The sequence below is a fragment of the Hemicordylus capensis genome, chromosome 6, assembly GCF_027244095.1.
Source record: "Hemicordylus capensis ecotype Gifberg chromosome 6, rHemCap1.1.pri, whole genome shotgun sequence".
NCBI classification, from domain to species: domain Eukaryota; kingdom Metazoa; phylum Chordata; class Lepidosauria; order Squamata; family Cordylidae; genus Hemicordylus; species Hemicordylus capensis.
The window spans coordinates 119,799,190-119,827,029 of NC_069662.1; the positions used below are offsets into that span (position 1 = coordinate 119,799,190).

The 27,840-nt window shown below is 41.0% G+C and overlaps 1 protein-coding gene across 9 annotated transcripts in view; it reads left to right on the forward strand.

Annotated features, from left to right (window-relative positions):
* Positions 1–27,177, forward strand: part of RAPGEF5 (Rap guanine nucleotide exchange factor 5) — a 219,255-nt gene extending 192,078 nt beyond the window's left edge. For 7 of the 9 annotated variants that reach the window (XM_053263696.1, XM_053263693.1, XM_053263694.1 and 4 more), the window contains 6 exons: positions 5,794–5,884; positions 6,927–6,977; positions 7,411–7,498; positions 14,450–14,514; positions 22,240–22,294; positions 23,406–27,177. In XM_053263696.1, the coding sequence (XP_053119671.1) occupies positions 5,794–5,884; positions 6,927–6,977; positions 7,411–7,498; positions 14,450–14,514; positions 22,240–22,294; positions 23,406–23,524 (469 nt within the window). In that variant the 3' untranslated portion in view covers positions 23,525–27,177. Of the gene's footprint in view, positions 1–3,252; positions 3,461–5,793; positions 5,885–6,926; positions 6,978–7,410; positions 7,499–14,449; positions 14,515–22,239; positions 22,295–23,405 lie in introns of those variants that run through there. The other 2 variants (XM_053263695.1, XM_053263697.1) reach the window with 2 other exon arrangements.
* The last annotated feature ends 663 nt before the right edge of the window (positions 27,178–27,840 follow it).

Sequence of the window (27,840 nt, forward strand, 5' to 3'; positions counted from 1 at the left end):
TCTTGGAGACTGTTGTTCTTCAAAATCTGAACGTTTGTATGGTGTCCCTTAGGGCTCCATATTGTCTCTGACGTTGTTTAACATCAGGAAAAGGCATAGCCTCCCTAAATACCTGCCATTACTGGAGGCAGTAATGGGCTGAAAGAGGGATATAAAACTGAGGCTGAATCCAGATAAGACGGAGGTACTTATTATGCATGGTCGAAACTCAGGAGACAATTTTGATCTGCCAGTTTTGGATGGGGTCACGCTCCCCTAGAAGGAACAGGTACGCAGTCTGGGGGTGTTTCTGGATTCGAAACTCTCCCTGGTGTCCCAGGTTGAGGTGGTGGCCAGAGGTGCTTTTTATCAGCTCTGGCTGATATGCCAGCTGCGTCCGTTTCTTGAGTTGAATGACCTCAAAACAGGAGTACATCTGCTAGTAACCTCTAGGCTGGATTACTGCAATGCACTCTATGTGGGGCTTCCTTTTTATGTTGTCTGGAAACTGCAGTTGGTTCAGAACGTGGCAGCCAGGTTGGTCTCTGGGTTATCTAGTAGAGACCATATTACTCCTGTGGTGAAGGAATTGCACTGGCTACCGATATATTTCCAGGCAAAATACAAGGTGCTGGTCATTACCTATAAAGCCCTAAACAGCTTAGGCCCTGGATATTTATGAGAACATCTTCTTCGCCATGAGCCCCACCGCCTGCTAAGATCATCTGGAGAAGTTTGCCTGTGGTTGCCGCCAACTCGTCTGGTGGCTACTCGGGAATGGGCCTTCTCCATTGCAGCCCCTGGACTTTGGAATGCACTCGCTGTTGAAATAAGAGCCTCCCCATCTCTGGCAACTTTTAAAAAGGCACTGAAGACACACTTATTCACCCAGACTTTTAATTAGATGTATAGTTTTAAATAATTTTAATACTGGGTTTTAAATGTGTTTAATCTTTTACATGATTTTAATTGTTAATTGATTTATTGTTTTAAATGATTTTAATTGTAAACCACCTAGAGATAGAAGTTTTGGGTGGTACAGAAATATTTTAAATAAAAAATAATAATAAACATAGGCACGCACACTGATAATCCCCACCACCGCTGCCATTCCTCTGAAAAATCTGTGCTATTGTAATCCCATGTACGTCTCAGCAGTTAAGTTCACATGATTATAAGGCAGATATATATCCATTAAGAAATGTGTTCTATTTATTTATTTTATTTATTTTTTATTGTTAGATTTATATACTGCCTTGCATTAAAAACAATCCCAAGACGGTTTACAATAATTAAAACATATATAATAAAAATGAGTTAAAAGTATTTAGCTAAAAATATAAAAACAAATCTGATATTAAAATATATAATATACAAATACAGAAAAACTATACATGGATAAAAACACACAGAAGCAGCAGTAAAACAATGATGTAAAGGGCTGGATAAAAAGCCAAGATTTAACCAGCTTCCTAAAAACTGTGACAGAGTCTGAGGAGTGAATGGCCACTGGGAGAGCATTCCAAAGCCTGGAGGCAGCAACAGAGAAAGCCCTGTCCCGAGTGCACGACAACCTAGCCTCCCTCATTGTCAGCACCTGGAGCAGAGTCCCCTCAGATGATCTCATCAAGTGGGCAGAAACCCTTGGGAGCAGGCGGTCCCTCAGGTATCCTAGGCCCAAACTGTTAAGGGCTTTAAAGGTCAAAACCAGCACCTTGAATTGGACCCGGAAACACACTGGTAACCAGTGCAGCCCTTTCAAAATAGGTGTGATGTGATCACACCGGGCAGCTCCAGATAGAACCCTAGCTGCAGCATTTTGTACAAGCAGCAGTTTCCGGATATTCTTCAAGGGCAGTTCCACGCAGAGATCATTGCAGTAATTCAGCCGTTACTAAGGCATGGGTAACTGTGGCCAGATTTGCCTTCTCGAGAAAGGGACGCAGCTTGGCGCACTAGCTGAAGCCGTGCAAAGGCACCCCTGGCCACCGCCTCCACCTGAGCTTCCAAAAGCAGAGCCGGGTCCAGTAGTAACCCCAAGCTGCATACTTGCTCCTTCAAGGGGAGTGAAACCCCATCCAGAACTGGTAAAATCTCCTCATCCCAATTGGCTCTCCTACTGACAGACATTACCTCCGTCTTGTCTGGATTCAGTCTCAGTTTATTAGTTTATTTCTCCAACTTATCTTCTATGTGAATCTTTAGTCTCTTTATTCTGAAATTGAGGACTTGTACTAAAGTCACATCTCATTGACCTATTACTTTTTATCAGTAAAATGCACTTATTTTATTTAATTGCCTATTGTTGCTAGTAGATAACTTTTCATATCTTCTTCATTTGTATACTTAAAAATCACTGGAAGTTCTATAATCTCAGCTAAAATATTTTCTGTAGTCTGATAAATTACTCAGAAATGCAATTTGTTTCTGAGCATACTTTTGAGCAGCACATTAATTTCCATAATGATCAAATGCTAAGTTGGATTTTTTAAACATAGAAACAATTGATTTTGTGTGACCGGCTGTATTTCATTACTTAGAAAAGATTGAAGATATAGGATATATTTAAGTATAAGCTTGTCTAGATAATAATAAAGTCCAAAATATCTCTTATTGCTTCAGTGTCTTTGAGGAGAAGGTGTGAAATGAAAACAGTAGAAGTTGAATACAAGAGTTTTCCCTTCTGTTCCAAACTATAATATGTGATTGCTAGTCACCTTAAGTGGTGCTGTGGGGAAATGCTTGACTAACAAGCAGAAGGTTGCCGGTTCAAATCCCCGCTGGTGCTATATTGGGCAGCAGTGATATAGGAAGATGTTGAAAGGCATCATCTCATACTGCGCGAGAGGAGTCAATGGTAAACCCTTGCTGTATTCTACCAAAGAAAACCACAGGGCTCTGTGGGTGCAAGGAGTCGAATTTGACTTGATGGCACACTTTACCTTACCTTTAATACCTTATACACATTTTGATAGTAAAGCTAGTGGTTCATTAAAAGTTCTGAAAACGGATCCAATAACAAAAGTTCATTGGAAGACAACATTCTAAACCAGAAACTGAACAAAGGGCCTTTCTGAATTACTTAAATAATAATAATCACAAAATACCACAATTGTGTTAGCATCTCGCCCAAGCTTAAGAACCAGTTCCAGTTTTAGTACATTGGCATGTAGAGAAAAGACGCTTTAAAAAACAGTTTCCCATTCACTATGAAAATACTTGGAACAGGAGACTAGCTTTCTTTTATTTTATTTATTTATTTCTCTCTCTTAGGCATACCTGTTGCTAATCCCAAGCGTGGCAGCTCTTGCAAGAGTTCGAGCAACTGCCGGATAGCGACGGGGATGGGCGTGAGGGAAGAAAATAGCAAGGGCAGCCGGTCAGCTGGCGGGGAAACAAAACAGCATTGAACAGTGGCGGTGGCCTGGCCGGCTATTAAGGGAAGAGGGTGGGCGGCCAGGTGGCCAGCCAGGAAGAAAAAAGCAGCAGTGGGTGGGCAGCCAGGTGGGGGAAGTAGTGGCCAGCCAGCAGGCAGGTGGGTGGGCGGGCGGGGAGAGCACGGGGGGAAATGGTGGTGGAGGTTGGCTGGCAGGTGGAGGGAAGTGCAGGCGGAAGAAGACAGTGGCGGGGCGGTGGGGGACAACGACAGTGGCAAACTAGAGGTGCAGATGGTCTGCACCCGGTTCAGCTAGTATGTTTAAAATACAGTTATTTAACTAACTCACAAGTGAGTTGTACAGCTGCCAGAAATTCCTTTCTAGATTATCATTTTTATAGTGCTGTGTGCCATTTCCATATATCTAGTGTCACGTATTTCTTTGCATTTTCCAAGAATGCACACTGCAATTTTATGTTGCTGTGAAAATGAGATTCTTTCACAAGACAGCATCATCATTAATGCAGTTGGTATGTGGAATCTGGTCTGTGTGAATATTGCAGGCACATATTTAGATTGCTCTTGCAATGTGAATGTTACCAGTGATACTAATGTTACCAGTGACACTAGTTACTAATTAGAGTATGCATTCATTCATTCATTTTATGTGTGTGTTTGTTTGTTTGTTTGTTTGTTTGTTTATTGAATGTATATACTGCCTAGTATAAAAATCTCTAGGCAGTGTACAATATATAGGTTGCACATGAATTAAATGCAGCAGTAACACACTACAGAATATCGTAAAGGATACAGAAAAGAAAATGAAGAATTATCTAAAGATTGTAGGGATATCAACAGTGGGAAGAGATTTAATTTAGATAAACTCCAAATGCTGTAACTAAGGAACATTAATCCCAGAATAAAGAAACAAGAACAAGATTGCTTGGAAGTATGTCACTGTTTTCAATATATGTGATAAAAGTTGCTCCATAATTACTTGCAAGAATGTTATATAAAACTAAAATTCTTCCTAATGTGAATCTAACACACTTGAATTTTCACCTTGGGTTTATAACTAATGCAGAACCAAACTGGGGTGAAGCAGATTATTATTATTATTATTATTTTGCAGCCCTTGAAAAGTGCTCCATCTATTTTCAGCAATTGTTTTCAGGGGAGCCTCAAAAGACATGAAAATATTAGTGAGGGAATGTATGTATTTTTAACTAAGATAAGGTGTTTAACTGCATCAGCAGCCAGCACAGGGTCTTAAAGAGTATCTTAATACTTTTGCCAGTGAGCCATCCAGAGGACAATTTGTTATGGGGCGGCTAACAAATAAAGTTTATTATTATTTATTATTATTAATGCACATGATCATCAGTTCACATCAGTGTTAAAAAAGGAACTTTAAAAAGTGTGTAAAACATCCTTTCAAGGAAAAGAGAAACAAGTAGTTCTAAGAACTAATGGAGCCTGCTTTCTGCTTCTTTAAACACTGTGACTTTTACCTAGGACCCCCTATCATATGCTGTGTTTTTGATTTGTATCCAGCTATCAGCACATGACTTACAAATGGTGTTGTCTATATGTTGAGTGGCCACCATCTTGAAACAAGATGGGTTGGAAAAACATGCTTCTGTCAGTGTCTCCTAGGACCCACTCACCCCCCGCCACAAAGGTAAAGTGTGCCATCAAGTCGATTTTGACTCCTGGTGCCCACAGAGCCCTGTGGTTTTCTTTTGGTAGAATACAGGAGACGTTTACCATTGCTTCCTCCCACTTAGTATGAGATGATGCCTTTCAGCATCTTCCTATATCGCTGCTGCCCAATATAGGTGTTTCCCATAGTCTGGAAAACATACCAGCGGGGATTCGAACCGGCAACCTTCTGCTTGTTAGTCAAGCATCTCTCCCCCCACCCACAATGTACTGTGAATTTGGTTTGTATTGGACAGACATGGTGATCGCATCATCCTCTTTCCCTTGGGAAAATAGAGTAAAAATAACGCCAGGGCAGGATCAAGGGAAACAATGGCAGCATATAAACAAAATTAAAAGTTGAACAATGGATGGTAGAGGTTTTCATTGAACTTTCCCATTCTGAAATGTCAGCTTATGCATCAAAAATATAGCATCACAAAAATTCTGCACAGCTTTTTTTAAAATACCTGTAAAAGGGTTGGTGGTTATACTAAAGTTATGGTATTTGACAGGAGGGGTAAATTACTATTCTGACAATAAGGCTGAGATGGGAAAACAAAATAATCTTGAGAGCATTCACTTACTGAGCTCATACCTCATTGGAGCCAGCTCAGAGAAGATAACCATGTAATACAGTATTTAAGAATCAGTTAATATAGAATACTTGTGTATCCCAGTAATATAAGATGTTACATGAATAGGAAATGACATGCCTTTTTTTAAAATCTTCATAGCTGCAAAGCCCAAAGAAATCTGAACTCATTCTTTGCCATCGTTATGGGTCTAAACACTGCATCTGTCAGTCGACTTTCTCAGACGTGGGAGGTAATAGGAGTATTACACTATTTTTTAAATTAATCTGCATGTTTTCTTTGTTGTACTGTCTGTATGTTGAAAAAGCCCAGATGCTTTCCCAGTATTCCTTTTCCCCTGCTCCTTCATGCACAATTAGAGATAATAAACTTTTAATTGTGGCTTACAACAAAATGTCTGTGCCTCTTGAAAGTGTGAGCTTGAGGAGGGTCCCCCAACCCTCAGGGACATATTTGCAGGAGACAAAGAGGAATGCAGAGGGAAGGAGGGGAATTGCTATTCTGTCTCATGCTATTGTATTGACATGACATTGATCTGAACATTAGTCACTGAAAATAAATGCCACCTTTCAATAAATCTACTTGTCTGTCCTTGATGAAATCCTTATGAGTCAATTAATACTACGACGTTTCATATTCTAGAGTACCAATTTGATACCAAATGTTGCTCTGTGAACACCAGCAAGGTTATATTCCTGCAGCAATGCCCCACTTGAAACCACCCACCCCCTTTTAATTTATCAGCACTAGTTTATGTGCTATTGATATAGATGTGCTATTAGGCACATCTACTTTGTTTTTAAAAACTGAGAAACAGATCCCCATGCAGCACAGTTATGTCTTCAGCTCCAAGGATATTGTGCTGGTGGTGGTGCACTGGGGCCAGAACTAGTATAGCACTAAAAATAAAAATAAAAATTCTCTTTTAAAAATTTAATCATCAGGAAGGGTCTTAAGACAAATGAGACAGGCAGAGATGTTAGTGAAGAAAGTGAACACAGATGTTAGGAAGCAATTATCATAAAAGAATTATGAATGGGGGAATCTCAAAAGGCAAGATGGTCTGCATCACCCTTAAAGATTATTTATAATGGGGAATTCTAGTTCTAAGAAAAAAGTAACTGCCAGATAAAGCGATTATCTTTATTAGACATTCAATGTATGAGACAGTCACTTAAAAAGTATTAAATATTGTTTTCTGTGCTTGGTTTATTTTATTTTATTTATTTATTTTGCCAATCCTGTATGCTTTGTTGTTGTTTTTTGTGCCACAGAGGATTCCTGGAAAGTTTAAGAAACTCTTCACTGAACTTGAAAATTTGACAGTAAGTATAACATGCTTGTTTTCACAGAAAATAATTTTATTTCCTCAGCTGTAATCTTTTATCGCTTTAGGGAAACAACATCTGAAGTCGGACTTTTTATTCTGGGCTTTTTAGCTTCTAGCAGATTTTATTGTGTGCCTCCAAAAGGGATGTGGTAGTTCAAAAAATGAGCGAGTGTACCTTGAATGAATTCTATGCATGCTGACTTGGAAATTAGTTCCTCTGACTCCCAAGTAAATGTGCAAAACATTACAGCCTTAGTCAACTCTTTGCTTTAGGAATCCATTATCTGGCTCATTTTTCAAGGAAACAGTATGTTATTTAAAAATCATATTGAGTTTGTGGGTATGTAATGGATTTCAAATTGTCCTTTTAAGAAATATATTGATTGATTTTCTTCTTTCCTTTCATTACCATCAAATTATTTTGGCAGGACCCTTCCCTCAATCATAAAGCCTATAGGGATGCGTTCAAGAAAATGAAGTCTCCAAAAATCCCCTTCATGCCTTTACTTCTTAAAGGTAAAACTAAATATTGTATGGCCCTTTTGTCCATGTTCATTACAACAACTGTAAGGTGACATTTGCTTATTTATAGTAGTATAAATAGTAGTGTTGTGCACTGCTAAAATTACAGGGGTCAGATTGTATCTAATTCCAATCAAGTGCATCAGATTGACAAAGCACATAATGGAGTCCTGAACTGATCTGATAGCATGGGGTGCATTTAATCGATTCAATGTATCTGTGAGGGGTGGTGGGCCTTACCAACATCATGCCATTGTGTTTCTCCCTGGAGCATTATGGGCCAGCTGCCCATGGAAAAGAGCTGTGATGTAAAAGGCTGTTGCTACTGGCCACAGAGCAGCAACTTTTCTGCATTAGAAAGATAACCCACTGTTGTATTGAACACTTCTGTATTAGATGCAATTGGATTGTGCCATATAGGACAATGTTTTCAATGCACAACACTAATATTTAGCATATATTGTGTATCCACAATCTGTCCATGTTTTATATGGATATACAGTGCCACCTAATGGCGCAGCAGGGAAATGACTTGCCTAGGGAGCAAGAGGTAGCTGGTTTGAATCCCTGCTAGTATGTTTCCCAGACTGATATCTTGTGCAATCTAAGCACGGTCATGGAACCAAGGATTGCAGGGTTGTAGAAAGCTTCTGCTGAAGGTATGATCTTGAGCTGGGAGTTCTTAGTGTTTGGTTTGATCAAAACTGTGTGTTGTCTCTAATAAATAAATCGCTTAAAAAACAACAATTGCCATTCAAGTGTTTACATCTGTATAATAATACCAAAACAAAATAAAGCGTGTCCATTTATCTCCTAAGTTTGGCAAACATTTCTTTTTCTATATGTTTCTGTTTATAGCCTATTGCCTGATAAGTAAGATGCCAAGATTAAGTGTAAAATGTGTACTAAAAATCAGGAGCTACTGTAGGTCCTGAATTCTCAGATTGATTTTATTCTGACAGGTTCTTTCTATTTTCTGTTGGCCATGAGATTTTACAGCGCTTTTTCCTGTCCGTCCTTCCTTCCTTCCTGATCTTATTATTATAATATTTATTATTATTAATTATTATTATTATTTTTACATTTATATTCCGCTCTTCCTCCAAGGAGCCCAGAGCGGTGTACTACATACTTGAGTTTCTCTTTCACAACAGCCTTGTGAAGTAGGTTAGGCTGAGAGAGAAGTGACTGGCCCAGAGTCACCCAGCTAGTTTCATGGCTGAATGGGGATTTGAACTCGGGTCTCCTTGGTCCTAGTCCAGCACTCTAACCACTACACCACGCTGGCTCTCTGATCTGTTGTTGTACCCTGTGTTCTCTTTTAGCTTAACTCATTCCAGTTCTGATGCAGTCTCATTATGTTGGAGGCTGCTCACTATAAACAATAGTTTAGGTATTGATGTGTCATGCTAATACAAAATTCCCAGCAAGATGTCTTGCTCTGTTTTGTTCTAGTGATCTTGTAGTCCCTAAAGGCTGTGTGTATAATGGATATAGTTCACACTTGAGTGCATCTTTAACAGAACACATTGCAATGTCAATATTACTGCTGAGCACTCTGCTACTCCCAATAGCTCTATCCAGCTATTTGACTGATAATCACTCTTTGTTTCTACCTTCCCTAATCTTCTTTGAGAGGCTATATGTAGAGACTCGTATGATGAGTCAGCATCCTCTGCTTTGGCTGCTTTCTGTTTTTTTGTAGGCAAAAGATTAAAGCCCCTTGACTTGTCTTCTCTCTCTCTCTCTTTTTAACTTGGCATAATAGGATTAATTCACCATGTTTTGAAGGAGATAAGATATTACAACAAAGTTCGAGGAGAAAATAATCTTCCAAGAAGCTTAGTTTTAGGTCACAGTTCATAAAAAGGCATTGCTCTACTTTACCTCCTGTTCCCTATGCATTGTGCAGGAAGCCATCCCCTGGTATACTTGAGATGATATCTAGCAAACTAATTACATTGCTGCTGTTACGAGAGGTGCTTTTTATCCCCTTGCAGGACCTTGAAGGCATGTTTCCCAAGCAAGTCTCAACCACAGGCTTAAAAATCCATGTGTTGAGGCTCAGTACTTTACCTCTTCTGTGACTATGAATATATCGTTATGGCTATGATAGACAGGGACGGGGAAGGGAAGTGGTGGTGGTTGGTCTGCTTAACGGGATAAATAAGTTGGAGGAGTGGGGGGAAGCTGGTCTTCTCCAAGGAAAGAATTGGGGCCAAAGAAGAGAGGACCCCAAGAAAACCTGGGGAAGAAAGAAGCTGGTGAAAGAACCAGCAGATGAACCTAAGGGTAGGGAGGAGAGCATCCCAAAAAAGCTTGGGGAGAGAAGGAGAGAGAGACTGGTAAAAAGAACAGGCAGCAGGATCTGGGGGTGGGAGGGGGAGAACATCCAAAAGGACCCAAGGTGGAGAAAAAGGACACCCCAAAGAAGTGGAGGGAGGGAGGTCTATCCTCAGAACCAGAGGCAAAAGAGGACAAGATAGCCAATAGTAGGCAGGGGAGCGGGGAATGATAAACGACTTCCCTGACTATGGAGGAAAGCGGTTGCAAGCTCTCCAGTGAAAAGCGAATCTAGGGGCTAAAATTTTGTAAATGTCAGGAGGCTGCTCCCTTCGCTGTTGTGGGGGGGGCACTAAGGACAAGGGGTTATTGGGATTTAAAGTTGCTACGGTCAAATGGCAGAGAAGGGAAGGAACAAAGGGACTGCATTAGAGGGTTTCCTATAATTAGTGGGGACACCCAATCGATGTCCCTAGTTGGTGCATTCAGCTAGAGGCTAACTTCCCTGAGCTTTCCCTTGGGCTCTGGCTCCCCACGGGATAACCTTCTAGATCTAAATAAACTAACCTAGCCTGACAAGTCACAAGCGCATGTAGACAGACAGACAGACAGACAGACAGACAGACACACACACGGAAGGGGGGATTGGGGAGGAAAAAGGAAAATTCCCAGGAGCAGTGGAAGGAGGGATTCTCCCCATAGGAGCTGTCCAATGTGAAGGAAGCTGGGCTCTCTGTGAAGAAGATGGGATGTGATGATGAAGGAGTAGAAGTCAACAACCTCTGGGAAAGATCCCAGAGGCTGCACAAGTTGGAGGGGCTTTTGGCTGGCTATTTTATAGGGTAATGAAGGGCTAAATTAGTGCCCTTCCAGGTTAGTAGGAGTGATCTTGAATCAACAGAACAATAAGTTTCAGAATAGGCAGGAAGATAGGAGTTTCTTGGGATGGAGGCACCTGTGTTTCCTGGCTTCTTAGCTTTAAGGATTTGGATAATCTAAGAGGGATGACTGAATGGCTTTTGTTTTCAGGTCAGCAGTTCAGGTATGTGGGTGAATAGAAGGAGACTTTTGGCTGCCTGGCTTGACCCTGGGGTCTTAAGGGTGCCTTAGAGCCTCTGTTTTGGGAAGTGTCTTGTGGGGTGATGAGGTGCCCATTTTGGGCTGCTAGGGACTGCAACTGCTCTTTAGCTTCAATGATGTCCTGGACCCTCTTGGGGACAGGCAGATCCAAACTGTGCACTTCTCTAGGAGTGCAAGGGGGCCAATTTTGTGTCTACAAGTGTCTACAAGTGTGTCTACAAGTGTCTACATGTGACTACAAGGGGGCCAATTTTGGGGCTCTTAACACTGCTACTTTTTATATCACAGAGTAGCAATTGCATTCATTCCCAGCCTGGGGATGGAGTACCAAGGATGGTTGCAGCTGCTCCTACATGTCATAGCGGTAGGAACATAGGAAGCTGCCTTATACTGAGTCAGACCATTGGTCCCATCTCGTTCATTACTGTCTGCACAGACTGGCAGAAGCTTCTCTAAGGTTGCAAGCAGGAGTCTCTCAGCTCTATCTCGGAGATGTCAGGGAGGGAACATGGAACCTTCTGCATGCAAGCATGCAGATGCTCTGCCCAGAGCGGCTCCATCCCCTAAGGGAATCATCTTACAGTGTTCACATGTAGTCTCCCATTCAAATGCAAACCAGGGCAGAGCCTGCTTAGCAATGGGGAATTCATGCTTGTTACCACAAAACCAGTTCTGCCAGTTGTTTTACAGAAATTGGTCCGTAGGCTCCAGCGGCAGAATCTAGACTGTTAGTCATGACTGTTAGTCACTGACATAAATGAGACTAGTGAAAACTAACAGAATTCCATTAATTTCAAAGGCATTTTAGTCATGACTAAATTAGTCTAGATCGTGCCCTAGATATGTCTGAGTTTGACATGATTTCAGGGCAATGACAGCACAACCTCCCAGAGTGTTGTGCAGCTCATACGAGTTTTGTGGGTCATATCAGATTATGGTAAAACCGAGTAACTCAACTGTGTAGTGCATGATATGTACTGCAAAAGTGTATGTGCCAGCAGTTCCAGGAAGGAGTGAGCATCATTATATTTCCATATAATTGGCTTGATCTCTGTAGCAGCCATTTGCAAACATTTCTGCCATGCAGTAACCCACAGCATGTATGAAGTAGTTCTAAACACTGGGAGCACTGTTAGTGGTTTCTAGTTTCTCTTTTGTTCTTGATTGATTATAAGATATGATATGATATGATATAATTATATTATATTATAATATAATTAAAATATATCATAACCCACCTAGAGGAAGCTCATGGTAGCATAACATAAGATTCTCAGGCAGTGAATGGACCCAGGTCTGCTTAACTAACTAGGATGCTGTATCGCATGCTATGCCCTGGGCCTTCACTGCATATATTATTGATATGTCTGCCTGTAATTCACAGGATGGACTGAACCAGAGATGTAAAATTTCCAGAAAGCCGTTTATCAACAGGAAAAATGGGAAATTAAAATTGTTTGTTAAATTTTTAAACCGCCTTTTATTTAAACAATCTTGAGGTGGTTTACAAAACATTTTAAACAATATAAGACTATAAAACAGTTACACAATAAAAAAATTAAATTGGAATATAAAATACATATCTAATTAAAAGTTTTTTTAAAAAAACATACACAATAAGACCATAAAATATAGTGCAGCAGCAACAAAAACAACACTCATATAAAAGCTGGTGTGAAAAGCCAAGATTTCACTTGCTTTCTAAAAACTGTGATTGAGACTGAGGAGTGGATGCCCACTGGGAGAGCATTCCAAATTCTGGGGGCAATTACTAAGAAGTCCCTGTCCTGTGTGCATGACAGCCAAGCCTCCCTCATTGTCAGCACATGAGCCCGCTCCTTGTCAAGCGGGCAGAAACCCTTGGGAGCAAGCGGTCCCCTCAGGATGGGGGAAAACATTTTTCCAGGCTCTCCCATCTGTGGGCAGAACTAAATACATCATTATGCCATTTGGATTCCCCACTGCTTGGCCCAGTCCACAACTCAGAAGCCCTGAATGGGCTTACCATTCAGGCTTACCCTGAATGGGCTTAATGGTGAGCAGGGATTAACACTTTATAAATATGAATAAGTAATACAGGTGTTCAAAAGAAATTTGAAACAGTCCATTTAAAAAACAAATAGGGAGAGGAAGTATCTTCTAAGGTCATTGAATTTCTACACCTGTTGCTGTTACACACATAATGCTTTTGAAAATCTGGCTGATTTTTCAAATATTTAATAAAACACTGTTTCACTCTTACAATGTAGCTCAGATGCAATTTTCTGCTCCACTGAATTTATCTAGACTCATAGTTCTTGGCAGCAAAGCAAATTTCTTCCATTCTTTCTCTCCCCCCTGCTCCGCACTGTTCATAAGGCTTGCAGTGCAGTCTTTAAGGAGCGAGTGTTCAGGCTTTTCAGTCTTCAGTAGAAAGCCTTTTTTATTAGCACTGACAGTAACAATTTCACCTCCCTTTTGCTTTAGTGATGGGGCGGGGCAGGCAAGACATTGCAATAAGAGTTAATATATAGTGCTGCACCTGGGTCCCGGAGTGGAGGTGACACAGTAATAAATAGTATGGAAGGTGGGGAGAAGTGAACTAGAGGCCAGCCCCAAAAGGCTTTGTGAAAGCAAAGGCTTTTTAGGAGCATATTTGCAGTTCTGTATACTGTGGTGTTGGCAGTGTTGCTCTTTGTTTTCATTAGCATTGGGATGAGAAGATGATAGTTGAAGAAAAATCGGAAAGGTACTCTGTTGATGTGGTACATCACTGTGGTTAATTTACACTTGGTACATAATTTACACATGGTACAGCTTACAAAAATGTACCAGCCTAGCCCACTGTGTTCACTTTGACGCTGTTCACAGTGACACTGAATTGAAAGCTGCGGCAGTGACCCTATAGATCTGTGACTTAATAGATTCAGCTCAGTAATTGGATGGCCAGTTAGAGAAGGGGGCTCTTGATGGGCCAAGGTCTACTCTTCACTGTCAAGTACAAAGTTACCCACTGGTAAGCCTGGATGACAAAGCTGTTGCAACTTTCACACCTCTCTTTCGCTTTTGGGTTAATATCTTGAGACATAGATGGCATCTTTCATGGGGTCTGGTTTTGTCCAGGGGTCACCATTTCACTGATCTCTATCTTAGGGGACTTAAAGCTTTCTCCTGTTGTATTTGAGCTGTTGTACTCATTTAAAGGCAAAAGTGCCACGCCAAGTCCATATATCATAGTGTGTAGACAGACCTCCTTGTCAGATAACTTTGCAATCTTATTTCTTTCTTGCTTTAAATAAGTGGAAATTGTATATACTTCAACATGGGAGAGTAAGAGAGTCCATCTTTTAAAAAATGGGGTGTGTGGGAGGACAGACCTTCTCCACAAAAGTGGAAGTGTATGAATGGTGGATTTCTAGTTGAAATCTGATGCAAAAATGGAAATATTAATATTTAATAGAAAATCATGTTGTTTCATCTAGGAACAAAAATCTAGACAAATTTACAATAGTCACCAATTATATTTTACTACTATCGCCATATACAATGTGCATAAAATATGAGGGGGGAAACTTATGATTAAAATATTTGATTCTTTTTTAGATGTAACATTTATACATGAAGGAAATAAAACATTTTTGGATAACCTGGTTAACTTTGAAAAGCTGGTATGTATCATTATTAAATTTGATGATGTGGAATTATTTTCAATTAACCACTTAGAGATTGTTGACTTGAGCAGTATAAAAATGTAACGAGAAATAAGTGTGCTGATCAGGGATTCTCAAACTTGGGTCCTCAGGTGTTATTGGACTTCAACTCCCATAATCCCCAGCCTCAGTGGCCTTTGGTTGGGGATTATGGGAGTTGAAGTCCAATAACACCTGAGGACCCAAGTTTGAGAATCACTGTTCTATATGGTTTTTAGCTGCTTGTGCTTTTTGATGATTTTACAGTGCTGTTTTGTTGTTTTAATGTCTTGAGCCACCTAATGGCATAGTGAGGGAGCAAACTGCAGTTCTGCTCTTAGCTTCCCCACTGTAGAGAGCAGGAGGCTGTTGGTTCGAATCCCCGCTGGTGTGTTTTCCAGAATATGGGGAACTCCTATATCGGGCAACAGCGATATAGGAAGCTGCTGAAATGCGACATCTAATGCAATGCTAAACCCCTCCTGTATTCTACCAAGAAAACCACGTGGCTCTGTGGTCGCCAGGAATCGACGCTGACTCGGCGGCACCACTTTTCTTTTTACACTGGCATTCTCAATTTTAAAAAGTGATATACAGAAGTATTTTAATTAGGCTCAACAATCAGTCTTTCTATCATTTTAATTCCAAATGGTTATCTGAATATAAATTCAGCTGTGTTTGTGACAGTTCTCAGTGTCCTAAAGCATGATAGCCTTTGGGTTGCCTGTTTGTGGTGGAGCTACTAATTATGTGTAGCGGCGGCCCAATTTGGGTACTGAGGCAAAGTGCAAAATGCCACCTTGCCTTGGCACACACCCCTCATGGGACCAGCCCTGCCTCTTAACAGGCTGGCTTTAAAGGGTTGAGGAGAAGAGGCTGCTTGTTTCAAGTGTATTACTTTGGTTGAAGAGGAGTATATAAATATTCATAGTAGTAGTATTACCCCAGCCCTCTTTCAAAGCTTGGAAGGGTCCCGAGGCAAGCCTTTGTAAGTAACTGGAGAGAGCAGGGAGGTTTCGAGCAGCCCTTTGCCCTCCAATGTGCTGTTGCTAAGGCTAGCAAAGGTCGGATCCAGCCCATGTAATAAAGACTTTGCAAGAGTGCAGAGAGGAAAAAGGTCTGCCAGCAACCTCCCTGCTCTATACACACTTTTGCAAAGGCTTGTAAGGACTGGACATCACATGACCCTTTGCAAGGAAGCCGGGCAAGGAAAGGAGGTTGCTACCAGCAGCCCCTTGTTGCCTTATGTATAAAAGGACCTGATCCTGGGATCCTTGAAACACAGGGCAAGGAAGACAAGTGGCTGCTGGCAACCTTCCTCCCCTCCCACTTCTTGTGCAAAGGCTTGCACAGGTCAGATATGACACAAGTGTTTGCATGCAGTGCAGGGAGAGGAGGGTAGTTGCTGCCAGCAGTCCCTCATCCTTACTCTGCACTCCAAAGATTTGCAAAGGTCAGCTCAGGAGCTCTCATTCCCCCTTGTGCAAGTCTATGGAGTACAAAACCCCTGCACTCCCACAGCGTCTTACTTAGCAGGATAATCCTTGTCCTTTTTCTGCTTCTCCGCTGCATCCCGCCCTCTGCATGTTCAAAACACAGAGGGGAAGTTGCAGCAGTAGGCCGAAGTATCTTTCATCATTTCCTGCCGTTCCAGATCCCCTGCTCTTTCCTTTTTGAACAGGCACATATTTTAAAAAGACATAGCATTTGCACAACTTGGAGAATCTGATATTTCCACAAAGCTGTCAGCTATTCCATTCAACAGCGTCTTAAAGACGCTGACCACAAAGTTCCCTAAGATTATCTATATTGCATTATACCTAGCGAAACATATTCTAATTTTAAGAGAGAATGCATTTTTCTTCTTTTCAAATTTGTCAGGTGGATTGTGCTTGTTTCTGAATGATGCCGTGTTAGCCACACCTAATTGCAGACAGGTTGCCTTAAATTAGTTACTATACACAGTTTAAATTGTCTCATTGATTGTATCCTCTGCTTAGACTGCCTTGCAACTATGATCAAATAATAATGGCAGAAAAACATTGTAGACCCAGACTCTCAACTGGAGTAAATTGATGTAGTTTCATGGATCTACGCCAGTTCAAATCAACCTGAGATCTGACCATACATATGAAATGAAATTGGAAAGGTTTTCCTCTTTCTAATGAATGCAACCATCTGTGACCTATATTGCCTAAGAGAACAGCAGCGTAGGAAGAAAATCTTTTGGAATAAACAGCTAATCATACAAAATAATTACCCTTTCTAAGCCGTATTGGGTAGGATATTTTATCTGACTTTAAGAATTTTCTGGCTTCTGATATCATGTAGGCTGTTCTTCATTAAACAGAAGTTCCATTCATTGGAGTGCAGCTTCCCTAACACAAACATGTGGGGCCCAGATTTTCATTGCTTTAGAAAATAGAACCTAAACAAATAGGACCTGTAACCAAAAAATTAAAAATAAAAATCTAGTGTGTCTCCAACCCATAAATACTCCTGTTCAGGGCTCCCCAACCAACCCGAAATAGGAGACCTGTAGTGCTGTTCAAGCCTCATGGGGGAGTTTCAAGAGGGAGGAAGAGACACCTTTCCCCCCTCTTTCCCACTCCCTTGTGGCCTTCCCTTGTAGTGTTATTGAGCAGTAGAGGATCAGATTTTGGGCTGGCTTGAACTTGAACATGTTATAGCTTAATAGTGGGGTAGGAGTAATTCTGGAGAATTAGCAAAGCTGTCTTTTCTTCTTCCTGAAACATCCCTGTAGAGCATGTGGGGGAGGAAGTATTTTAACCTCTTGACAAAACACAACAGCAAAGACATGAGTTTCCCCTTTCCAGAAGACTAAATTAATTTTTCTAGTATTTGCTTTTGAGGTCCTGGAAGCTTACAGATCTGTGGATTTTTTAAAGAAAAAAGAATCTTCTGATCTACATATTTATCTACTTGGCATTCCTAGAAAGTCACCCAAGTATGTAGAATAGTCATGATTCAAAGCCTCATGGACTTTCATTGCCAGCTAGGGTAAATAGAAGGCTTTCCTCTTGTTTTTAATTAACCACCTAATGGCTCATTGGGGAAGCAACCTGCCTAGATGGCAGGTGGCTGTTGGTTCAAATCCCCACAGGTATATTTCCCAGAATATGGGAAATTCCTATATTGGACAGCAATGATATAGGAAGGTGCTGAAAGGCATCGTCTCATACTGCGCTGGAGAAAGCAATGATAACCCACGCCTGTATTCTACCAAGAAAACCACATGGCTCTGTGGTCTCCAGGAGTTGACACTGACTCGACGGCACAACCAACCAACCAATTGTTCATGCAAGGTAATCTTGCAGTCAATAAAAGGAATACATCCATTGTCTATTTCCCCCCACAATTGTTCCTCTTTGGGTAGATAGAAAATGTTATTTCTGCACATATACTTCTCAGAGCACAAATCTTACTTCAGATTAGATGACAGCTCTGTGGATGGTCTGGGTTGAGGATGTTTTGTATCCAAGGTTGGATACCACCATTGTTTCAGTTCTGATTGTGTGTAAAATACGTGTAACCAAGAGCCCTGTCCTTTTCCAATTACTGCTTGCACATATTTTGAAAGAAAACACCATGAGATTCAAAGAGCTTTATACATAGAAGAAATGCTTTAGGTACATGAACAGGATTTTGCCAATTTTTGCTTTTGGCTGCAGCCTTCACCCCACAATGAATGCCCTTCCAAAGTGCATTTTTGCAGGCCTCGTGAGGGACTTCTTAGGGATGCCAGGGTCTGGTATGAGAAGGAGAAACTCAACAGTCCCATTATACATGCAAAAGCAAGCTCACAGATTCCACTAATCTTTTATACATATGTTCACTGTGAGATAGACAAAACCCAAAGATGAGAAATCTAATTTCAAACTCAAGCATCAAGGCTATTGCTATTCCTACTCAATTTCTATAGAAAAAAATGTTCAAAGACATTGAGGAAACATATAATGCATATATTAATGATTTTCTGAGTAACCAGAATCAGATTTTTAACAATCTTTCAATCCCCTGCTTCATATTTATTTTTTTAGGACTCCTATTTAGTTCTGTATCTTTCTCATGATAAGAAAGGGCAACAAGTATGAAAAGAATATTAGATCAGAATCTGAGACAAAACCAATTCCCGCTTTTCTCTAACAGGGTACTCCTGTTTAATATAAGCTCTTAGTGGTTGAAGCTATGACTATAAAGCAGTGTTAGAAAATGTTGCTTCTTGATATGGTCACTGCCATTTTTTAGCATACTTGAAAAGCATATTAGAAAAAATGTTATGGTAATGTGACTCCATAGAAAACTGACTGCTAGCTTGTGAATCACAAATGGGTAGTTTTATTTAGACATAACTAGGCTGCCAGATCTTACTAGAGAAGGAAACTTGTAGTCTCACTTCTCCTTTTTAGCTTTCTTCCCAAGATTTGTGTAATCCATTATAGTCAAAGTAGAAGGCAAGAAGCTGAGTATCAATAATCATGCTCTGTGCAGTTGTGAGGATTGTGTGTTCACATATACATTCTTAGCTTATTGTACTGATAGATTATTTGGATGTGTAATAGAATTATAGTCAGTGCTCTGTAGACTGAACACTAAAAAAAACCCTGTACCATACCACATTGTGTCAAAAATGCTAAATTCTGCAACCCATATAAATTTCACAACTAAAGCAAACAGACAGATATTTGCTTTTATTTAGCATAATGTATTCTGTTTCTGCTATTCATGAATAAAGGCAAAGAGCAATGGAATTTCAGCTAAAAACCACCAGAAATCCTGCTTAGCTCTCTCTGTCTTCTGAGGTTTCACCAGACATTGCCCATAAACAACCTTTAAAATAGAAGAAAGCAAAAGCTGAAATTTTCAGGATGCTAAATTTTGCACCCAGCTCCAAATTTCATGCTTGCACAGTGCAGTCTATTGCAAAATACTTGCAGTTCTATTTGTCAGTGTAGGCTAGATACTCTGCCTTTGATAAAGATACTCCAGCATTACAGAAAAGTAGTGAAGGGCCGTTTGTCTGTTCAGCCCAAGAACTCCTCCATCAGACATACAATATAGTAATAGCTTTATTTTGGTACATGACCACAAACAAACAAAAGAAAAGTATACATGTCTAATACAACTGAAATTAACATAAATTAAAATTAACATGAAATTTAAATATCCACCAATTGATAACCAATTAAATGATAACAATCAGTAATATCAAACTTAAATGTATCTTGTCTAATATGAATGAATGAATAACATCATCATCATTATTATTATTATTATTATTATTATTTATTTATTCAGTTTCTATACCGCCCTTCCAAAAATGGCTCAGGGCAGTTTACACAGAGAAATAATATTATGATTTATTATGATGATTTATTATGATCATTGATCAGTTATACATACAAACAGATGATACTGCATTCAGATAAAAGTTAAGTCATACAGAATACACCAGCATGGAAGACTCTTGTAGCAGCATCTAAAAAGAAGGGCTGGAAATGAGCTGTTGACAGATCTTAGCAGCAGCTGCAAAAAATGTGGCAACCTTGTATGAGATAGAAGGTTTCTTATCTGCCAGAAGGAGTGTGACGTAAAATTCAGTAGTCTGGCCGGGAAAACGTTATAACTGGAGAAATGCAGCACATGGTGGAAAGATTTGACCTCATTTGAGCCACGTCAGGGGCAAAACTGACTTGCCAGAGGGTTTTTAAAAAAACCTTCCAGATAAAACTGCTGACGGTAAGGCATCATATCTTCCTCTGAGAAATACCCTGTGATAGCTTGGTAAAGAAAGGGACAATAGGTAGCTAGCAGGTTCCCAGTTAAAGTCACCAAGGCAACCTCTTATGGTCTCCGAGATGGAGCTTAAATCATTCTGATGTTCAATGTCCAAGACCCTCTGAGGATCTCCTTGGCTTGACTGCAATCTAGTGATGACAGATATTCAGTAGAAAGGCCAAGTGATGACAGTTTGCCCGACAGAGCTCGTGTCCATTGTTCCCTCCTAACAGGGAATCTCATTTGTTGTTGACTGCAATGGCTTTTGCTTGGGGGTTATGGTAGTTGTAGTCAACAACGTATGGGAATCCCTGCTTGTGTCCAGGTAGATTGAAACCTATCGGCCAACATAAGAGGGATCAATCCCAGAGGGGAGAAATGGATCCTAAGCCAATAACTGATGATTAAAATCCATGCTTTTGTTTCCACCCTCTGGAGACCCGTTTCCAGCCTCAGCACTCTGTTGGAGATACATTGAGGGGCCCTAAATACCATTCTAATAGATTGGATGATCTCCAATGGCCTATAATTAGGGTAAGGGCCCAATTGTGTACCATATAGAAGTTGGGCCAATGATTTAGCAGCAGATAGCTTTAATACTGGAGGGATAAACTCTCCATCTCTGGAGCGAAAGAATTTTAACGTTGCTGAAAGCACTCCTTTTTGCCTGTTGGGCAGTGTAGTCCACGTAGGCCTTCCATGACCCAGTAGCATAAAAAACTACACCCAGATATTTAAAACTATTGACCTGATCTATACAATGACCTTCTATATGCCAGTTAAATCTCTCAGGTCTCTTGGCAAAGACCATCACTTTGGATTTCTGGAAATTAATTACCAAGTGATTGTCCTTGCAGTAAGTGGCCAAGAGCCTAAGCACTCTCCTAAGGCCCACTGGAGTTTGGAAGACGATAGCAGCGTCATTTGTGTACAGCAGGATTGGGATAGCTGCGCCTGCAATAGTTGGGGGATGTAGCACTGGATCGGAGATATTATTAGCTAAGGTATCTATGTAAAGATTGAACAGGGAGGGTGCCAAAATGCACCCTTGTTTAACTCCTTTGCTAGTAGCTATTAAATGTGAAAGTGAGTCTTGAGGGTTACATCTCATTCTTACACTGGTGTTCTCGTAGAGCTTCTGTATGAGAAAAAGTAACCACCTTTTGATATTAGTGTCTCTGAGTTTTCCCCAGGGGCTTGTCTAATCTTACAAACTGCAGCACAAAATTTCACAACCTTAGTATAAATTTCCATATTTAGAGCAGAAAGTAACAAAGTTAGCACAAGAAGCTTCAGAACATCCAGGGTATAACACTATAAGTGGAACAATTAGTGACTCGTGTAATTCACTGTAAAGGGGACAGCTTAAAAGAACATGCTCAGAAGTTTCAATGCCACTAGAGCCACATGGCCAGATTCTTTCATGAAAAGGACATACAAATGGCAATGGCATCCAGCTGGCTCTCAAAGAGGTATAGTGAGTAGTGATGCTGATGTTAGTTCCCTGTATGGACTTTTTAATAAACAATTTGCTCTGCTTCATTCCTGTATCATCTGCCTCCATGGAAGGAGGGATATATAATTATCATAAATGTCTAGGAAGTACCTCAGACCTGCCTCACAAAAAACATTGACACATATGGTTCCTGTCCTGTGAATACATGCAGAATTGAGAACCATCAGATTGAGATCGTTGTCTAGAGTACTAAAGCAGCCCTGAGTTAATGCCTGAAGGATTAACATCTTTGCATACCTTTGCTAAAAAACTGAAAATGAGAAAGGAATAGCATTTCCTGTGCTAAAGGAAAAGTGATATCCACTCTTTTTGTATCGCTATCAGAGGTTTTTTTTTTTTTTTAATACATTCACTGTTAAATAATATTTTGTATGATTTTACTTGCACAGCACATGATTGCAGACACGGTCCGATCACTGAGATATTGCAGGCATAACCAGTTTGGTGAGTAGACCAGACCTGTTATGATTTCTCTCTTATGGAAGCATTTGAACAAGTATAAAAAGCTTTCTTCAAGGCAGGTTTCTTCGGTCCATTGTTTTGGTCCATTGTTGAACTTTATGACTGCAGTGAATTATATTTTTACCAAAAGCAGTGTCTTGTGGCAAGCCTAATGTGTTTATTGTGATATACACTTTCATGAATTAGGGTTTTTTGTCAAATGTACTGAGGGAAAAAATGTTCATTGATTCAGAGATGATAAATCATAAACATTGGGACCAAAATGCCATGATGTGCAAGAGATCCAGTAGAGCTGGGACAATCACATACTTTTACCAGTTTTAGATTGCTTGGAGATCATTTCTGCCATGTTGGAACATCTGTTTATCTTATGAACTGTGCTGAGAGGTTTCTCTGTGCCCATCTGTCTATTTTGAAGAAGTCCCAAAATTAACTCGCTTTTTCGTTACAGTATTTTTCTACAAAGTTCTGATCTTCAGTTCTTATTAAGGCCATGTGCCTGGGTTACAGATGTAGACATGGTAGAGTCCTGAGTGGTAGAATGGATACTGCCATTTATTTAAGATTTCAGGTGGGGTGATGCCATGTGAAGTGGGGGAACCTTCCTGCCAGTGAATAAATGGAGAGATTCTAACTTCTGTTGTGCTGATATTTGTGCTACTTGCAAACTTTCTCTACATAGCAGGTTATAAAAACTGTGATCCTTGTCCTGCAAGTACCATTCATTCTCTCACCTCAGGACTCCTCCATTTCCACTTCATTTTGCTGCACGTTTAGACCAGACTATACTTGGTTAGCTCAAAGCCAACTTGCCACCTTTCATCTTCTTTGCCAGTGTAGAGGTCATTTGAGGAGAGCAGATAAGCTAAGCCAACAGCTTCAGAACTAGGTGTGTCTCAGGGTCTTTGGAAACCGTCCGTAGCCACATCTGCATAACTCATTAGCATAGAAGTCAAAATTAGCTGGAAATAAAAGCTGTATAGTTCTGGAGTGTCAAAGTTTTTATGGTTGATTGCACTTTGGGCGTCAGTTTTTAAAAGGAAAAAATAAACCTGTGAAATAATTTTTTGTTTTTCTCTTCCCAAAACTTTAGGAAATGAAGTGCCCTCAAAAGAACATCAGGAGCTAAAGCCCTATGTCCATCACTTGCACATCATTGATAACCAGCAGATGTTGTTTGAGCTTTCTCATAGGATAGAGCCCCGCGTGTGAGTTCATGCAGATTTCATGACTGTAGCACTTTCAGTGAAGTGAGTGTTTATATCAAGCATGTTGCTTCCCTAGGAGAGAGTTGTTTACTGAGTTTTATCAGTAGTTGATGATGCCACAACATCCGCAGGAATCTCATGCAAAGCAACAAGAGGTACTGTTTGCAGTGGCCTTCCAGGAGGAGAGAGAGACAACTGCAGTGCAAGAAAAAGAGGAGCACCATTCTCCACATTCAAAAACTTGGTTTCCTTGGGAATAATAATGGCCCTGCGCAGCTTTCAATCCATATTCCATCAGTGTTCAATGGATAGAAAACATTGCTTCAAAACCATGAAGGAGCTTCTTAGCAAGCAGCATCATGTGAGAAAGCAGTTCATAATTCTCCAAAGAGGGATGTACCTCACTAATTGTATGCTGCCAAAGTATTAACTGTTGCCAAAACTTAATCTTAGCTTTCCCCGGGATATGTAGCAAACACTGCAAAGCTGAAACATAAAGAAATAACTTTTAGAGGGCAGCATACAAATAGAATTCAAATTATAGCCAAGTAGCAACTGATACTTTATTTTAGCATCCTTTCCATTTCAGAATCTGTTTCATAGCATAAAACAAAAGTCCATGTTGATATATATAATCTGTGCTAAACAAAAATTCAGTGCTTCTATACTGGATTGATTCATAGAGAGCAAGGTGCTTTGAATTTGTTTTTATAGCTAGCACTTCTTACATTTTAGAACCATCTCCATTTCCCCTCCTTTCCCATTTATTCTGATTTTGGCAAGCCATTTCCACAGCTGATGTGCCTATAGCTTATTACAAAGGAATGCAGTATGTTTTACTCCTTGATTGCTGTACCATGCGATAACTACTGTGATTGTCTTTGGATAGGTCCAGGCTTACTCTAAGCAATATCTAAATAGATCAGCAAGCATCTATGAGTGGGTAACTTACAATGCAGCAGATTTCAATATGGGGGAAGATAGCAGCAACCCTTAGGTAAATGTCACAAAAGCAAAACGTCTATACCTCAGTACTGGATACATGTTCTGGAATATTTTCTGCTGCACATCAAGGGCATGTATGCACTGCATGTGAAAACTTGGTTAACTATAATAGCTTCTCCCCAGATCCCTGGGGACAAGAATTCTGTAAGAGTCTTGTGGATCTGCAACAATTAACATCTTTACAAAACTGGAATTCTCAGAATTGCCTCGGGGAAGCCATGAGTTAAATTACTGTATGGTTCACCTACCACCCTTACTGAACATGATCAGAAATACTATACAGCCAGGCAAACTCTAAACTGCTGAGCACACACTCTTCATTCTTTTGTTTTGAAAGGCAAAATGTATGCAAGGGCTTATTCAGAGAATTAGTTCAAACCTTAACCCTACTGCATTTTAGCTTTTGTGGGATAGCCCTGCAAGTCCCTAATCAAAGGCAAAATTGATTTCTTTAAATGAAAAAGAAATAGAGTAGCTGTGCTTGTGGGAACAGCTGTGTTGCTGTCTTCCCTGGCTTCTTATAAAGGCTGTGTGCACTCCAGTGTACAAGTGTACCCTGTGTACACAGTGTACAAGGCAGCCTGCAAAGTGTGGGCTCACACAGGAACTGAAACTGACACTCAAGGCAACTGAACAAGGGACAAATGTTCCTGGATCCATGGCTGGGTGGGTGCCCACTTGCTTTTTGTTCTCCCTCTTACATCTCTTTGAAGAAGGTGGGAATGGGCAGGAGTCCCTCTTTATTTTTGTCCCAGGGCCCACTTCAACCTTGCTGCGCCTCTGGCTGTTAGGATTGCAACATGGTGCAGCATGGAAGGGAGTGTTTGCTGCATTTAACTGTGATCTTGTGGGGACCATCCAGGGACATAGCTATAAGTGAGCGAAAGGGTTCAAAGAACACGGGCCCCCAGCTCCTGAGGGCCCTCCAGCTCCATCCCTCCCTCCCTCCCTATTTTCTTCATTGTCTCCCTCACTCTGGGGGGCCGCCAGAGAGAGGGATGAACACGGGCCCCCTCTCTCCTAGCTACGCCCCTGGGACCATCCAGTCAGTTCTGTAGCTCTTCTGTAATTACATTCCAGAGAGCACTTTCTCTGTAGTTCGGGGGAAATAGATCACTCAAGTAGTGCTTTCTTTAAGTAAGACCTTTGGTTCCTGTTCAACAATCATGTGATAGCCACTGTTTTGTTGGTCGGGAAAGGCCCAGATTCTTGTGTCCAGAAGTTTCATTCTCTGATGTAGCAAAATGTGACAAAAGTGAACATCCCTCCTCCCCCGATAATTACCCTGTTCAACATCAATTTTCATTTTGAAAGATCAAAGCAATATCAATGGTTATTGTCAAATCCACTTGGAATCATGTCTACAACTCACACTTGTCCCCATAATGTCTTCCTTATAATTGTATTAAGGGATCTCAAGGGATTGCCCAGAGTTTATGGTAAATATTATGCATTTCACTGTGAAAATCTGTTTATATGCAGCTTTATACAAAATTATGATGGCAGTGGGAGTATACTGCTTTGTAATACTATGCTATACAGGAGAGACAGAAGGTTAAAAAAACAACAGTCCACTAAAGTAGCTGTACTCTCCTTTTCTTTAGCAGTTGCTTGTTTGTGGCTATAAGGACATAATCATTCAGGAATTCTTCCTGCACAAGTTCCTTCCTAAGGGATTGTGTCCTGTTAGAAGTGATGTGAAATCAGCTTTAAGAGAGAGAAGACATTTGTGATGGAGGAAGGGATTATTTCAAATATGTGATGGTTTCCCCAATATGAAAATTGCAAAAATACTGTACAGGTATAATGTAAAGAGAACATGTGTTTCAGAAATTGTACATCCTATTGTGAATATGCTATATTGTTTCTCTTTTAAAAACAGCTTCTTAACCAGTCAAAAGGGGAAAACCAATTGGCCATGGAGTAAATCTAACCTTTTGTTGATGGTGCACATACTAGTAATAACCCAGATAAGCTATTTAGGCATATAGATGGAGCCTTTTATGACATTTTCACTATAGCAATTTAGCTAAAGAGGGAAGATGTCTTTTAAAATATATGGCAGCTTGCCTCTTCAGCCATGGGAGTTGCTACAGTCAGGGCGGGGTGGGGTGGGGAATCAGGAATCTTACATTAGTATTTCTGCCCACATAAATAACATTTTTCATAAGAGAAGCTGTAAATAATCTTCTGTGAGTGCAAGCAAACCAGACCTTCAGAGGGTGGAATTAAACATTGGGAAATAGATAAGGAGTTCCCAATTCCATGTTTGCCTAATAAAATTACAGCCGGGGTGGGCAGGAGCAGCATTTGTAAGGGAGAATCAGATACCGAACCCTTCTCACATCTCTGATTCTCCTCTGCAGTTGATCCCCAGCTATTTGGTAGTGGTTTGTTTTCTAACTGTGTAAAAAGCTCCATGTAAGCTTTAAGACTAAACAAAGCACAGCTGGCCAGGGGCATAGCAAGACCCCTGGGGGCCAGAGGGCAAAGTCTTGTGTGTGTTCCTGGCACCCTAAGCGATGCCCCCTGCGTCTGACATCATACTCAAGGGGCAGTGCAACCAGCATCTCCCCACCACCGTTGCTGCCTGCCAACATCTTGCTTCCGCTGCCGCTACTTAACTCGGGGGGAGGGGGGATGAACCGGGCGGCGGGCGCTATGGCTGTCTGGCGGGCCTTTCCTCTCCTCTCCTCTCTCACCAGCCAAACTGCATGCCTGCACAGTTCAAATATGGACATCGGATGCCTGTGACATCACGGGGATGCAACGTCCATTTTTGAACTGCTCAGGCACGCAGTACGGCCGGCAGGTCAGGAGAGGAAAGGCCCACCAGGCAGCCATAGTGCCCGCTGCTGCCACGGGGTGGGGGTGGGGGTGTTGGCCTGCCCCACTTGGTTCATCATTCCATCCCCCAGAGCCCAACAGTTAAGGAATGGCAGGGTGGTGGTGGCGGGGCGGGGCTGGTGGCAGGGTAGGGGTGGTGGCGGGGCAGCTTGCTTGGGGGCCCTTTGGAGGCCCCATGACCCTCTGGGCCCAGGGACATTTGTCCCTGTTTGGGCACTACGCCCATGCAGCTGGCCTTGAGTGTGGAACACTTGAGTGGGAGTTGTTAGTAAACATAAAAAAGATTAAGCACATTCTTTCGCCTGCCCAGTGGTTCTCTCCTGTAAATGCCCTCTGCCTTTGCACTCACAAGCCCTATCCATAAGTTAACTTAAGCATTTTAAACAGCGGTAGAAGTCACACCCTGGCTCCATCACTCACCCCTGCAACCCACCGCTCACTTATTACAGTGGCATTCATTTACAGAGG